Here is a 15,884-nt window from a genome sequence, read left to right on the forward strand (position 1 = left end):
TAGCCGAGTGTGGTGGCAGGCACCTGTAATCCCAGCTACTTGGGAGGCTGAGGCATGAGAATCACTTGAATTCAAGTGGAGGCTGCAGTGAGCTGAGATTGTTCCACTGCACTCCAGCCTGGGTGACAGAGTGAGATTCTGTTAAAAAAAAAATTGTTTTCTTCTTTGTTGCAGACAGGAAGACATCTTATCCATCCTCACTGCTGTCAACGATGATGTGAGTCGACGAGTGGACAAACAGGGAACAAAGAAACAGATGCCCCAGCCTGCTTTCACACTAAGGAAAAAGCTAGTATTCCCTGTGCCCCCGGATGCACTTTCATTATAGCAGAGAGTTTTTGTTGGTTCTTAGACTTCAAACGAATCATTGTCTGTATCCTTCAGCCTCCTGCCCAGCACAGGAATCGGTGGTCTCCACCTGGCATTCTAGAAACAGGAAACACCCTGTTTTCTGACACAGTCAATTCCGATTTTCTTTTTCTTTTGACAAGTCTAAATGTTAGAAAACACTCTTTTTTTTGGAGACAGTCTCATTCTGTCACCCAGACTGGAGTGCAGGGGGGCAATCTCGGCTCTCTGTAGTCTCGACCTCCCGGGCTCAAGCTATCCTCACACCTCAGCTTCCCAAGTAGCTGGGACCACAGGTGTGTACCACCATGCCTGGATATTTTTTATTCTTTATTTTTTGTAGAGACGGAGGGATCTCACTTTGTTGCACAGGCTGGTCTCAAACTCCTGGACTCAAGTGATCCTCCCACCTCTGTCCGCAAAATACTGGGATTATAGGCACAAGCCACCACGCCTGGCCAGAAAACTTTCCTTATTGAAGACTTGGATTGTAGCCTTGGTTTTGGATGTGTACCCTGAAGAGAGAGTAATTGACCTTGGTTTGTGCAGGTACTTTTTTTTTTTTGAGACAGAGTCGTTCCGTCACCTGGGCTGGAGTGCAGTGGTGGGATCACTGTTCACTGCAGCCTTGACCTCCCAGGTTCAAGCGATCCTCCCACCTCAGCCTCCCAAGTAGCTGAGACTACAGGTGTGTGTCCATGCACAGCTAACTTTTGTATTTTAATGTAGAGATGGGGTTTCACTATGTTGTCCAAGCTGATCTCAAACTCCTGGGCTCAAGTGATCCTCGCACCTTAGCTTCTCAAAGTTCTGGGACTATAGGTGTGAAATACTGTGTCTGACCTGGGGACCAGGGACATTTTAAGATTCCCTGGTGTTCAAAGAACCACGTTCTTAGGCTAGACTGGGCTTAGATTGCCTCTCTAGACAACTACCCCTTAGTTATAATTCTGTGTCCCCTCTGCATGGCCTTGAACATTGGACAATGAGGTTACAGTCCAGCCACCCTCTCTCTACTCTCCCCCTTCCTAAGACTTCTCTTCTGCATATCTAGTGAGGTGAACATTTGGTCTATGCCAGGCCCATTTCCTGCTTTTGTGTAAGGAAGGTGCTCACATAGGAAGTTTTTATTTGGTTAGAGACAGGTTTCCCTGTAGGAAGATGATGGCTCATTTACACTCAGCTGCTCTGCAAGCAGAAACTTTATAACCTGATGTCATGTTCCATGTTGGACTGGGTGCAGTGGCTCATGCCTGTAATTCCAGTACTTTGGGAGGCTGAGGCAGGCAGATCACTTGAGGTCAGGAGTTCAATACCAGCCTGGCCAATACGGTGAAACCTCTTCACTACTAAAAACACAAAAATTAGCCAGGCATGGTGGCGGGCACTTGTAATCCCAGCTACTTGGGAGGCTGAGGCAAGAGAATCTCTTGAATCTGGGAGGCAGAGGCTGTGGTGAGCCAAGATCACACAACTGCGCTCCAGCTTGAGCAACAGGGCGAGACCTTGTTTAAAAAAAAAAAAAAGGCCGGGCGCGGTGGCTCAAACCTGTAATCCCAGCACTTTGGGAGGCCGAGACGGGTGGATCACGAGGTCAGGAGATCGAGACCATCCTGGCTAACACGGTGAAACCCTGTCTCTACTAAAAAATACAAAAAAACTAGCCGGGCGAGGTGGCAGACGCCTGTAGTCCCAGCTACTCGGGAGGCTGAGGCAGGAGAATGGTGTGAACCCGGGAGGCGGAGCTTGCAGTGAGCTGAGATCCGGCCACTGCACTCCAGCCTGGGCAACAGAGCGAGACTCTATCTCAAAAAAAAAAAAAAAAAAAAAAAAAAAAAAATCAATGTTGGGGTTTCAGGTGCCATTGACAGAACACCCAATTCAAATTGACTGAAGCAAAGAAGGGAATTTATTGCCTCTTTCACATGGAAACCCGGGAGTGGATAACACTGGCTTCAGGCAAAGCTTGAATCAGGACTCAATCTACAGGCCAGCACCTTTCTGTTGGCCGGATGTCCTCAGGGTTGGCAACTGCAGTGTAGATACTGCAGTGTAGATACTGCAGTGTAGATACCTTGTCACTACTACTACACTTTGCTCCTCTGGCCTGAGGGATGAGGAGAGAGGCTGTGTCAGAGACTGAAGCTGTTCTCAGGATCACTGGGCTCTTCTTGGCAGAGGGGATGTCTGGCTTGCCTGAAGGGAGTGGCTCTGTAAGGACGCCTTGATGCTTTCTTCATTAAGATTTTGAATATTTTTATGTACTTGAGTTTTTTTTTTTTTTTCAATTTCTAGAGGAACTTTTCTTTGTTAATTCCTGGAACTGTATTTTGAACCCTTGAAGGCGAGCCCTCATAGGGAGATCCAAAGTCCTGTGGTTAACGCCTTTGTTTATAGACGAGGCAGCTAAGTCCTGGGGATGTGAACAACCTGCTAGCAGACCTCATTTACTGGATTTTTCTTCAGCCAGGTGAACTGGAATGGCTTGGGGCGTGGAAGGGCATTAGTAGTGTTTCATTTGATATGTGAACGCTCATAAAAAAATGTCAAGGAATGAAGAAAAACAATTCTCAGTGGTGCCTGCATTTATAATTATTTATGTGAAAGTCAAATTCATGTACAGTACATTTGTTATAAGAATATTCACAAGAACACTGTTCTGATGTCTCTGATTGTCATGTGGATTTGAATGTAGCTTGACAGAGGGAATGTCTAATCCATATTGACAGGGCAGGAGCACCGTCATCTCATCTCAGACAAACACCACCACTTTAAGTTCCAGTTCCCTTTCTAGCCTCATGCATTTCAAGGAAATCACTTCCCTTCTAACAGCAAGCAGCCAGAAAGAGAAGAGAGTAAAATACAGATAAGACAGCTCTGGCACAGAGGGAGGTTAGGGGGTGGGGGAAGTCTCTTGGATAACTGCCAAACTTTGCCCTCATACAATAGGTTCCAGTAAAACAATGGGCCTTAATAAGCACATTCCTTTTCCTTCAGGTACACTAAGATAGGCAAGCTAAAAGCAGACTGGAGGGGGGCAGGGTATACCTACAGCTGCAGAAAGATTGTATGGGAACGGACACACTCTTCCTCCCAGATAAGCACAACAAAGAGATACAAAAACAATCCAAGCCTCTGATAAACTCTCCCACCCTAAATCCGTAAAAACTCTTAGTCTGTAAGCGAGTGGGCTCTGACAGAAGCCCCTTTCAAATTTGCTTTCTCTAAAATAAACCTGTCCTTGACTGTCAAGCCACCTTTCATGTTTCTTTCCTCTTTCTTTAATTCGTACACATGTGTCAGGATGATCTCCCAAAACCGCTTGTGTTCATAACAGTCAGGGCTAAAAGCTAGTGGTCACAGTCTTTGTCCATTTGGCAGAACTGACATGTGAAGGCAAGCGAAGGATGGTGAGGTACTGAGGAAAGAGCAAAAGATCTGAAGATCAAAGCCCTGCATTTCCATATTGTCCTGTGATTCCTTTGCTCAGAGACACTAACTAAATCAAGCTAGCTTTTTTCAGCCTTGTCTGTAAAGTAGAGAAAAACATTAGCTGTTGGGAAGACGAAAAAGAATGTGTATGTGTGCATCTATTTAATTTAACTGTGCTGAGGTGCATATAAAAGCATTTAGGTGGTAGGGTCTTCTAGTTGTAACTGCAACAGAAATAGCAGGACTTAAGTTCCTTTGTGCGTAATTCCAGCTGACTTTATTAGCAGCAACTCAGCACTAGCAGTACCCCTGACATACTCTGAGTAAGACCTAATTCTTCCCTCACTGGCTCGTGATGTCCACAGCAGAAGGTGGCCAGCTCTTGGCTCTGAGTTCAGTTGAACAAAACGCTGTTGATAAAACTTACTGTCAGGCCCCTGAGCCCAAGTTAAGCCATCGTATCCCTTGTGACCTGCATGTATACATCCAGGTGGCCTGAAGTAACTGAAGAATCACAAAAGAAGTGAAAATGGCCTGTTCCTGCCTTAACTGATGACATTACCCTGTGAAATTCCTTCTCCTGGTTCTTCCTGGCTCAAAAACTCGCCCGTTGAGCACCTTCTGACCCCCACCCCTGCCAGCCAGAGAACAACCCCCTTTGACTGTAATCTTCCACTACCTACCCAAATCCTATAAAATGGCCCCACCCCTATCTCCCTTTGCTGACTCTCTTTTCAGACTCAGCCCGCCTGCACCCAGGTGATTAAAAAGCTTTATTGCTCACACAAAGCCTATTTGGTGGTCTCTTCACACGGACGTGAGTGAAACCTCCTTCATCAGGAACATTTGGGGTTTGATGTTTAAGTTTTGAGCCTCTGGTGTATTTCCTATTTCTGTTTTGCTAGAACTTAGTGCTTGTGTAAGGTTAAATTCTAGAATCAGGAAACGTTGTTTTTAGAGGCCTCCAGCAAGCACTTCAGAGGTCCCTGGGCGTTTACAGCTGTGAGTCGTCGATCTATCCAGACACCAGAACATAGTCATCCTTGGCTCATTCCTCCTCAGTGGGAGGTGTGCACAGTTGGTAGAGTGTTACCTCCAAGATTTTGTGAAACATTATGCTTGTCTGTATTTGTGTGTGCATGTCTGTGTGAATTTTGAGTTCAGGAATAACAGGTGATTTGATCACAGCTATTTGACAGTGGTGATAGTCATTGTATGCCAAGACGTTTATGAAGGGAATAGGTAGATTGAGGGAGGTTCCTATATATTTTGCCTAGTTGTACTCACCTATAAGAGCTGTAATTAAATGTTTCTCTCTTTCCCCTTCTTCCTCTCTTTTATTCATTTTTATTTATTTTTTTATTTTTTTATGAAGTCTCGCTCTCTCACCCAGACTAGAGTGTGGTGGCACGATCTTGGCTCACTGCAACCTTCGTCTCCTGGGTTCAAGCGATTCTCCTGCCTCAGCCTCCTGAGTAGCTGGGATTACAGGTGTGCACCATCACACCTGGCTAATTTTCATATTTCTAGTAGAAACAGAGTTTTGTCATGTTGGCCAGGCTGGTCTCGAACTCCTGACCTCAAGTGATCTGCCCGCTTTGGCCTCCCAACGGAATGAGCCATCATGTCTGGCCTCATTCATTCTTTCTTTCATAGAAGTTTGGATACTGCCAAACAAAATTAAAGACATGAAAAACCAATTGTTATTACAAATGTTACAATTATTTAACCACTGGTGTTTATTTTTATTAGAGCCATAGCACCTACTGGCCTCTGCTTCAGGGATTCACAATGGTGGTGGGCAGGTTGGATATCACAGGGCTTACCCCTAGCAATGCATTCTATTCCGCCTATGCCCAGGTGGTGTTAAACATATAAGCATCCAGTACACTGCAGTACCGACCCATCAGAACAGATGCTGACTGGTACAACACAATGGTGAATGTTGCTGAATAGCAACCCTTAATCAATAATGATCAAATCTCCATGGAGGTAAACTAAACTAGAAGTTTACCTCAAACAGGTAATTTTTGTGCCATACATGATTCACAGAACCTTCCAGATCTGATGCTTTCTGAGTGACCTGGTCAACTTGTTCTCAACCTGGAATTCTTGGACCCTTAGATGTTTGTAAATTTGTTCTCAGAGCCTCTGAGCTCTCCACCTTCATTTTTAAGTGCTTTAATTCTTTTTTGGTGATAATCTTTAAAACTTCACAGATGTGTGTCCTGGATTTTCCGGGCGACTGCTTCATATTTGAGTACTGCCACACAATGACTGTTCATGTTCTGGGGCCTGCCTACAGAAAGGGACGAACTTTACCTTGGACTTTTTAATGTAGTGTGGATGTGCGTCTGTAGCTAGAGGTCTTCAGGTGCCAGTGGTTAATCTGTTTGAAGCTTGCTTTATTCCAACCTCTCATTCCGTAACAGACTCCTCCTCCACCATCCCTCACCTCTGCTGAACCCTTCTAGCAGAGGGAACTCACTACAAGTGGGGACATGGATTTGGGAGCTTGAAAGGACCCCAGTGACCCTGCAGTCCAGCCCTTAGAGTGCTAAGTGACTTACTGAAGCCTCGAAGCCATTCCTGGAGGATTTGCAATTCTTTTTTTTTAATTTTAATTTAATTTTATTTTTTATACTTTAAGTTCTAGGGTACATGTGCATAACGTGCAGGTTTGTTACATATGTATACTTGTGCCATGTTGGTGTGCTGCACCCATCAACTCGTCAGCACCCATCAACTTGTCATTTACATCAGGTATAACTCCCAGTGCAATCCCTCCCCACTCCCCCCTCCCCATGATAGGCCCCGGTGTATGATGTTCCCCTTCCCGAGTCCAAGTGATCTCATTGTTCAGTTCCCACCTATGAGTGAGAACATGCAGTATTTGGTTTTCTGTTCTTGTGATAGTTTGCTGAGAATGATGGTTTCCAGCTGCATCCATGTCCCTACAAAGGACACAAACTCATCCCTTTTTATGGCTGCATAGTATTCCATGGTGTATATGTGCCACATTTTCTTAATCCAGTCTGTCACTGATGGACATTTGGGTTGATTCCAAGTCTTTACTATTGTGAATAGTGCCGCAATAAACACATGTGTGCATGTGTCTTTATAGCAGCATGATTAAGAACTCAAACAAATTTACAAGAAAAAAAACAAACAACCCCATCAAAAAGTGGGCAAAGGATATGAACAGACATTTCTCAAAAGAAGACATTCATACAGCCAACAGACACATGAAAAAATGCTCATCATCACTGGCCATCAGAGAAATGCAAATCAAAACCACAATGGGATACCATCTCACACCAGTTAGAATGGCGATCATTAAAAAGTCAGGAAACAACAGGTGCTGGAGAGGATGTGGAGAAATAGGAACACTTTTACACTGTTGGTGGGATTGTAAACTAGTTCAACCATTATGGAAAACAGTATGGAGATTCCTCAAGGATCTAGAACTAGAAGTACCATATGACCCAGCCATCCCATTACTGGGTATATACCCAAAGGATTTGCAATTCTTCGTATCTCTGGATTTGCCGCCCTGTCCCTCCAAGTCACTTGGTTTCACTTTGGACAGCTTTAATTATTCTCTTCTCTGTTCTCTGTTTCTGCCTCCTTAGAAGCTATTTAAAACCACTCGTTTTCATTCTAAACTCCGGAGCCACACCAAACAAGTGTAACTGTCCCCTGGTGAGATTTGCATTGTATGTGACAAATCATTTAACTTTTTTCTGGTAGGGTTTCAGTTTTGTCGGAAGTCTGCAGTTTGCTCTTAAGGATGTGATAAGAATGTAGCAACACATTTGTATCTTTGAATTTTGAATAGGAACCAAATTTTAAAATTTAGTTTAGTTTAGTTTAGTTTTGTTTGAGACAGAGTCTCACTGTGTCACCCAGGCTGAAGTGCAGTGATACCATGTTGGCTAACTGCAACCTCTGCCTCCTGTGCTCAGGTGATCCTCCCCCCTGAACCTCCTGAGTAACAGCTGGGGCTACAGGCAGGTGTTTTTTAAAAATGGAATTCTTAATACATTAAAAAAATGAAATCCCTTTAAAAAAGCACTAGAGGAAATTCTGTGTTTAAAGATTTACTTATTTGGCAATGCAAACAGCTGTTTATTTCCTAACATAACTTTTGCAAATCTGAATTTTTATAAAAATATTTTTAAATTAAAAATTTTAAATTATACTAAGTTTTACTTTTTAAGTAATTTTGAGTAGGTAATATTTTTATAAAGACATTTGTATGGTTCGAAGATAAGAAAATATATGAAAGGTGTTCAAGAAGAGTTTTGGCCCCAATTCTGTCTACTGTATACCCAGTCCTCCCCACTTCTACATACATATTTCAGATAGGTATTTCTCGAAAGAAAGAACTTATGCTGTGAAACTTATATGTCAACTTAGGTCTCATTTTAAGTGATTCTGTAAAATGGCTGGGAGATACTGGTGAAATTCTAGAATGGAAATAACTTTGTAAGATTTTGAGCTGAGTACTTGTAAATAGTAGAAATGGACTTACTAATAAATAAAGGAATTTTATTTTATAACTTTTTTCTGATTACATAGTAATGTATGTTCATTATGAAATATTTGGGAAATACAAAAACACACAAAGAAAAAAGGATATTTATTTATAATTCCATTTTGCTATGTATTTTCCCATTATTCACTCTGTGTTTGTCCCAGGTTTTCCCCACGCTGTTTCAATGTGTGTATCCTCCATGTCCCCCCAATCATGCATCCAGTAAACTCCGTCATTACTACCATCTGTACTTTCACTCACAGTTCAATTCCAAGCATGTCCCTCTCTGACATCCACCTCACATCATTCCATCTTGCTTCTTCTGGGACCTTCCCTTCAAGGATCTTCAGTGCCACCGGGCCTTCCAGTTAGGTTGATTGACTCTATCTATCGTCTTCCCAATATCAGCACCACCCCCCACTCACTCTTCACGCAGCTTAGAGTCCACAGGTCTTTGTTAAAGTCTCCTGTACGCACCAGCACCCTTGCCTTTCCCTCAGTTCCACTGAGGTGGCAGAATCCCAACTCTGGCTAATCGCATAAATCCGTGTCCTCCAAATTTGTACTGGAATTCCAGGATGTGGCTGGGGTAAAAACCTTCCGTGTTGCAGACAGGTCTTGTTTCAAACCAATGACCACAAACCTCCAATGAGCTTTCAGGAGTTTCGGCAATGCTGTGACATTTCCCTGGTTATATCACCCTTTTGCACTCTCGGTCTGTTTTACTGATCATAGAATTCTCTGTGATCTCAACCTAAAGGGTTAGAGGTATTTCCTGAGAAGCCCCACCTTTTCCCTTGATAACCCACTATGGGAACTGTCATTTGTGAATTTAAGAAGAAACACTTGCTTCTTGACTTTTAAAACACCAAAAACAACATTAAAAAATTGAAGGATGAGGCTGGGGTGCGGTGGCTCATGCCTGTAATCCCAGCACTTTGGGAGGCTGAGGCGGGCGGATCACTTGAGGTCAGGAGTTCAAGACTAGCCTGGTCAACTTGGTGAAACCTGTCTCTACTAAAAAAAATTAGCTGGGCATGGTGGCACGCACCTGTCATCTTAGCTACACGGGAGGCTGGGGCATGAGAATTACTTGACTCTGGGAGGTGGAGGTTGCAGTGAGCCAAGATCATGCCACTGCACTCCAGCCTGGGTGACAGAGCGAGACTTTGTCTCAAAACAAAAACAAAAACAAAACCTGAGGGATGAGCCACAAACTGGGAAATGATATCTGCCATGTTGTATAACTGATAAAGGAGATGTGCATACGTATACTATATATATAATCTTCTACCAATCCATAACATATTAAACAATCCAATCTAGATGGGTAAACATATAAACTAGTTCAAAGATGAGCAAAAAATATGAACCAGTAATTAAAAGGAAATACCAATGAGCAATAAACATCTGAAAACATAACCATTCTCTTTGGTCATCAGAGAATTTGAAAAATACAGCCACAGTGAGATAGCATTTTATGTCCATCATATTATCAATATTTAAAACTCTGTCAGTACTAAGTATGGGTGAAGATACGGAGTGAAGGGCACTCTGTTACATAGATCTAGGAAATGTAAATTGACACAATCATTTTAGAGAGCAATTTGCAATATTTATAAATGTTGGAAATTTGCACACAGTAAAATCTAACAAATCTATTTTTGGATCTATGTCCCAAAATAAACTTAAAAACACTGTTTTGTAGAGACAGGGTCTTGTTACATTGTGCAGGAAGGTCTTGAACTGGCCTCAAGCAATCTTCCTGTCTCAGCCTCCCAAAGTATTGAAATTATAGGCGTGAGCCACCACGCCTGGCCCCAAAAGAAATTTTGCACATGTATTAGGAGATAAGGAGGAGTGTTAGTTTTCTGAGCAACACTGTAAGAGCACAAAGAAATAAAATAAAAAGAAGCAACACATACAATCTATAGATTCATCAGGAGCATAGATAAATTGTGGGTATAGTTGTATAAAGGAATACTATCAAGTAGTGAAACAAAATTAGCTAGAATTATTAGGTTGAACTGTATGAAATTGCCATTCTTATAGATCAGAAACAACCAAATATTGGCATTTCATACAGTTTAAATATATGTATCAGTAACATAATGATGAGCAAATAATATATATAATATGATGATTTATAGAATGTTAAAACACACATAAGAGTCTTTTATGTTGCTTATAAATTCATATGTATATTGTACAAATATACAGATGCATGGGGGTGATGAGGAGTTAGAGTAGTAGTTATCTGGGATGGGCTTGGGGCTTGGGGAGAGAGGGAGGAACATGCCAATGGGGAGGAATTACAGGGGCTTCAAATGCATCAGTCATGTTTTATATCTTCAACTGAGTGCTGGATGTGGGGGCTATTCTCTTTTTTCTTTAATCCTTTTTGCATCTCAGTGCTGATTAATGGAATTTAGCCACCAGATTGGGTGATTTTTTGGCTTGTTAAATACTTGGCCAGGTTTGCAGGGAAGGTTTGCCCTCTTGGGCAGAGTATGTTTTTCCAATCTAGTACCCGTCTGTGTTTTTGGTGGTGATTTCTGTGGCTATAATTAATATAATCAGTGTGGCCAAAGCAAGGATAAGGGGTATTGACTCACTTTTTATTGCCCTGAGCCATCCCTGTTGCAAAATAACGATCTGGATATATTCTCCAGAACAGGAAGCAAACTGCAGATGGGAAACATGGGAAACTCCCTTAAGACACTTCTTTTTTTTTTTTTTGAGACGGAGTCTGGCTCTGTTGCCCAGGCTGGAGTGCAGTGGCACGATCTCAGCTCACTGCAAGCTCTGCCTTCCGGGTTCACGCCATTCTCCTGCCTCAGCCTCCCAAGTAGCTGGGACTACAGGCACCGGCCACTATGCCAGGCTAATTTTTTTTTTTTTTTTTTTGTATTTTTAGTAGAGACAGAGTTTCACCGTATTAGCCAGGATGGTCTCTATCTCCTCACCTCGTGATCCGCCCGCCTTGGCCTCCCAAAGTGTCGGGATTACAGGCTTGAGTCACCGTGCCCGGCCCCTAAACCGGTTTCTAACAAATCAGTGTAAGTCAAGGGGTTCATCTACAGAGTCAGTCATCTTCACCATGACACCCACAACGTACACATTGCTGCTGGCATTCCTCCACTCAGAATGTACAATTAGACGCTCAGCACTCTGTTGGATCAGGCTGCTATTTCACCATTTGAAGAACCTTCAAAAAGATCTTTAGAGGCAGGGCATGGTGGCTCACACCTGTAATCCCAGCACTTTGGAAGGCTGAGGCAGGCAGATTACTTGAGGCCAGGAGTATGAGACCAGTCTGGCCAACATGGTGGAACCCTGTCTCTACTAAAAATACAAAAATTAGCCAGGTGTGGTGATGTACACCTGTAGTCCTAGCCACTTGGGAGGCTGAGGCACAAGAATTGCTTGAACCTGAGAGGTAGAGGTTGCAGTGAGCCGAGGTTGTGCCAGTGACACTACACTCCAATCTGGGTGACATGGCGAGACTCCCTCTAAAAAAAAAAATCCTTAGAAACTTCAGAAGGATCCTTCCACTAGGGCAGAAGGGATCAGAGGGTAAGAATCTTCACCCCTACCACTCATGCCTTTCTGAAGGCTCAGTCTGGCCACACTGCAAGGGGACAGTGAGCCAGTTTTGGCCTGGGGCTTCTTGCTGCTGCCAAATTAACAACTCCAGCCCTTGGGTTTAGCCACCTGCTGCTGCTAAAAATGATGATGAGAGTGACGGAGAGGTGTTTTAGTTCCCATTTTAGAGATCAGAAAATCAAGGCCCAGAGAAGCTAAGTAGCCTTGGAGATACGAGCTACAGTCTCTCCACTTGAGTTACCATCTTGAAACATCAAGGATAAGTCAACTTTATCAACAGTTTCAGGCCTGTGAGAAATGGGCTTGGTTTATCTTGAAGATTGTAAACAAATAAAAAAATAGACTACTCCATTACTGATGAGAAATGTGAGTCATTCTGCCAGGAATTGAAAGTACAGCTGCCCATAAAAAAGTTATGCCGGTGTCCAGACTCTTCAGGTCCCTGCGTGTGACAAACCACTCAATCAGAGTTCCTCTTTTATTTCTCTTTGTGCTCAGTAGGATGTTGAAATTTCTGGAAAAGACAATGGAAATCAGGGGCAGGAAGAGAACAGTGTGGGGTGCTAAACAGACTCAGATCTCAGCAACCTTCCTGCCCACTGCCATCTCTGCACAGACACCTCGACCCCCACGCACAGGTGGAGCAGCATTTCCTAGTTCTTTCCAGAGGCTTCCTTCTGCCTGCCCTCCAGCCACATTGCCTGAGATTGACAACGCCCTACAGCAAGACGGAAACTTCCCTTTACAGCACCACCTTGTGATTCTGGAGCAACAAAGTTGAGACTTCTGAATGTAGTACTCTTCTGCTCCCCTACTGTTTCACGTATACCTGTGTCATCTTTCTTGTTTCATTGTAAACATACTTATAAAATTCCCATTTTCTTTATTTAGAAATAGAACTACAACTAGATGGTTAAACAATTTAAACAGTACAAAACGGTCCATGGGGAAAAGTGAATTTCACACTGTCCCCCAAAACCTTCAGTTCCTTTTATGGAGATAATTATTGTTTCTAATGTTTTGAATATTCTTTCAGAGATATTTTATTCTTATATAAGCATACGTGTATGTGTGTCCTTCCCTCATTTTCCCCCCACGAATACTAGCAGACTGTTTTGCACCTTGGTTAGCTCATTTAACATATCTTGGAGACTGTTCTGTATCAGAACATATAGAGCTGCTTGATCCTTTTCATGACTGCTACAGCGCCATTGAATGTATGGATCATCAGTGCTCTAACTAGCGCCTTAGTGATGGGCATTTAGGGATCACAAACTTCATAAGGGCAGAAACAATATCTTACCCATTCTCTGTTTCTGATATGGTTTGGATGTGTGGTGCTGCCCAAATCACATGTCAAGGTAATCCTCAGTGTCAGAGGTGGAGCCTGGTGGAGGTGATTGGATCATGGGGATGGATCCTTCATGAATGGGTGAGCACCATCCCTTTGGTGCTGTTCTTGTGATAGAGTTCTCATGAGATCTGGTTTTTTAAAAATGTGTGGCACCTCCGCACTCTCTTGGTCCTGCTCCTGCCATGTAAGATGCCTGCCCTTGCTTTGCCTTCTGCCATGAATAAAAGCTCTCTGAGGCTTCCCCAGAAGCAGATGCCACTATGCTTCCTATACAGCCTGTGGAACTGTGAGCCAATTAAACCTCTTTTCTTTATAAATTATCCAGTCTTAGATTTTCTTTATAACAGTGTGAGGATGAGCTAATACAGTTTCCTACATGTAACCTAAGGCAATGCTTTGCACAAAGGGATGAGCCAGATTGCTTAGTAATTAAAATGCAAATACAAACCACAAGCATATCCATTCATGAATTGGGGGACAGCTTTTATTTGATTCTGAGTTCTGATAGCTGCTGCTTTGCTTCGTTAAAAATGTGCTAGTTCTCATTCAACTTCCTATCAGTCACACCACCAACCAACACGTACAATATGTACTACTTGCCAGGTTGGAAGGAAACTTACGGATGCAAGAAATGTCCCTCCCTTCTAGGAAATGATAATCTGCTTTGGGAGAGAAGGCAGGTACTTTTTGGCAAAAGTGACACAATAAAATAATTTTTAAAAAAAGATGGTTTTTTTTTTTCTTTTTTGAGATAGAGTCTCGCTCTGTCACCCAGGCTGGAGTGCAGTGGCGTGATATTGGCTCACTGCAATCTCTGTCTCCCCGGTTCAAGCGATTCTCCTGCCTCAGCCTCCTGAGTAGCTGGGACTACAGGTGCATGTCACCACACCAGGCTAATTTTTTGTATTTTTAGTAGAGATGGGGTTTCACTGTGTTAGCCAGGATGGTCTCCATCTCCTGACCTCGTGATCTGCCTGCCTAGGCCTCCCAAAGTGCTGGGATTACAGGCGTGAGCCACCGAACCCAGCGAAAAGATAATTTTTAAAAAAGGTATTAGGATAATCGGGTCCTCCCACAAGAAAGTAAAGTTAGAAGCCCACCTCAGACCATGCATACCAGCACAAAAATGCCAAATGGCTTAAAGAGATAAACGTTAAAACAAGACTAGAAAGGCATTAAAAGAACATATAGAAAATACAGCACCAGCAAAAATTTCCCTATGCAATATGTAAAAGCCAGAAGTCATAAAGGAAAAGGTTGATAAATTAGAATAGACAAAAATGTAAAACTTTTGTATAATATAAGACACAAAGAATGCATTTAAAGACATACAATAAAGGTTAGGAAGATGAAGATGTTTTGGAGATGAGTGCCAGTTACACATCAGTATTAATGTACTTAATGTTACTGAACTGTACACTTAAGATGACGAAAATGGTAACTTTTATGTTATGTATATTTTATCACATAAAAAAAGACATGAAATGAATCAGGGGAAAGCATTTGCTACATAACTAAGAACGAAGGCCCTTAATAAAATCTGTAAAACTACACATACTTTTAGGAATGAATCAACAAAGAATTTCTATGAATTATAAAAAAGTGACAATCCAACTAAAAAATGAATAAGGGATATGAGCAAGTGTCATACAGAAGAAATAAAAATAGACAACAAAGTTATGAAAAAATATTCAATCTCCTTAGTGACTGCACAAAATAAACTAAAACAATGAGACACTACCCCTAAGATTAATACATGTTAAAGAAAAATGGTTGGTGAGGGTGTGGGGAAGCGGGCACTTTCACCTACTTTTGGAAATATAAATTGGTGCAACCTTATAGGGAGACCAATTTCACAACATTTTTCAAAGACTTAAATGCACAACCCTATGGCAGAACAATTTATTCCTCTTCTAGGAGTTTTTTTTCTTTCAAAAACAGTCATGTGGATGAAAAACACATGTTCATTACTGCACAGTGTGTAACAGTCGAACACTGGAAACTGTAATACTCACTTTCCCTTCAACAGGAGAATGGTTAAATAAATTTTGCAAGCTATCTGATAGATACTCAGCATGAGCTAAACTTAGGGTCCAGTTAGAGATGGAAACCACACCAGTAATTTGAAAGGGAAAATGTAATAGGAAGAATTATTAACTAACGAAAGGAGGCTAACTGCTAAAGGTACAAGAGCACTCAAGCTGTCTGCAGTCAGCAAGCCCTGGCTGGTGAGCAGGAAGCTGCCTGCTGGGAGGCTGCCAAAGTTCCCTGAAGGTGAGCACCACTGGGTGTTGTTCTACAAGCTGCTGGCAGTCATGGCGTTAAGAGCAGGAGGAAAAGCACCAGAACCCGGAAGAGAAACCCAGTCCTCTGCTAGGCCTTGCATCGTCCCTCTGGTGCCCTCTACTGACAAAGCCTAAAATTGTGCCACCTGGCAAAGGAGATCTTTTTGTGGGATGTAGCTCGGTGTCACCAAACAGAACAGGGTGGACTTGGAGCTCAGATGCGACACAATGATTGATACTGGCACAGTATACTTACCCTGCTTTTGTAAACAAAATGGTATATGTGATGTCTTTCTTTCTCTCTATATATGTAAAACAATAT

General features: G+C 42.5%; 1 protein-coding gene across 2 annotated transcripts in view; it reads left to right on the forward strand.

The window, feature by feature from the left end:
• Nucleotides 1-8,346, forward strand: part of CASP10 (caspase 10) — a 44,800-nt gene extending 36,454 nt beyond the window's left edge. For both annotated transcript variants that reach the window (XM_007965830.3, XM_007965829.3), the window contains exon 10: nt 175-8,346. In XM_007965830.3, coding sequence (XP_007964021.2) covers nt 175-328 — 154 coding nt within the window. In that variant the 3' untranslated portion in view covers nt 329-8,346. The remainder of the gene's footprint in view (nt 1-174) is intronic.
• The last annotated feature ends 7,538 nt before the right edge of the window (nt 8,347-15,884 follow it).

The sequence above is a fragment of the Chlorocebus sabaeus genome, chromosome 10, assembly GCF_047675955.1.
Source record: "Chlorocebus sabaeus isolate Y175 chromosome 10, mChlSab1.0.hap1, whole genome shotgun sequence".
Taxonomy (NCBI): Eukaryota; Metazoa; Chordata; class Mammalia; order Primates; family Cercopithecidae; genus Chlorocebus; species Chlorocebus sabaeus.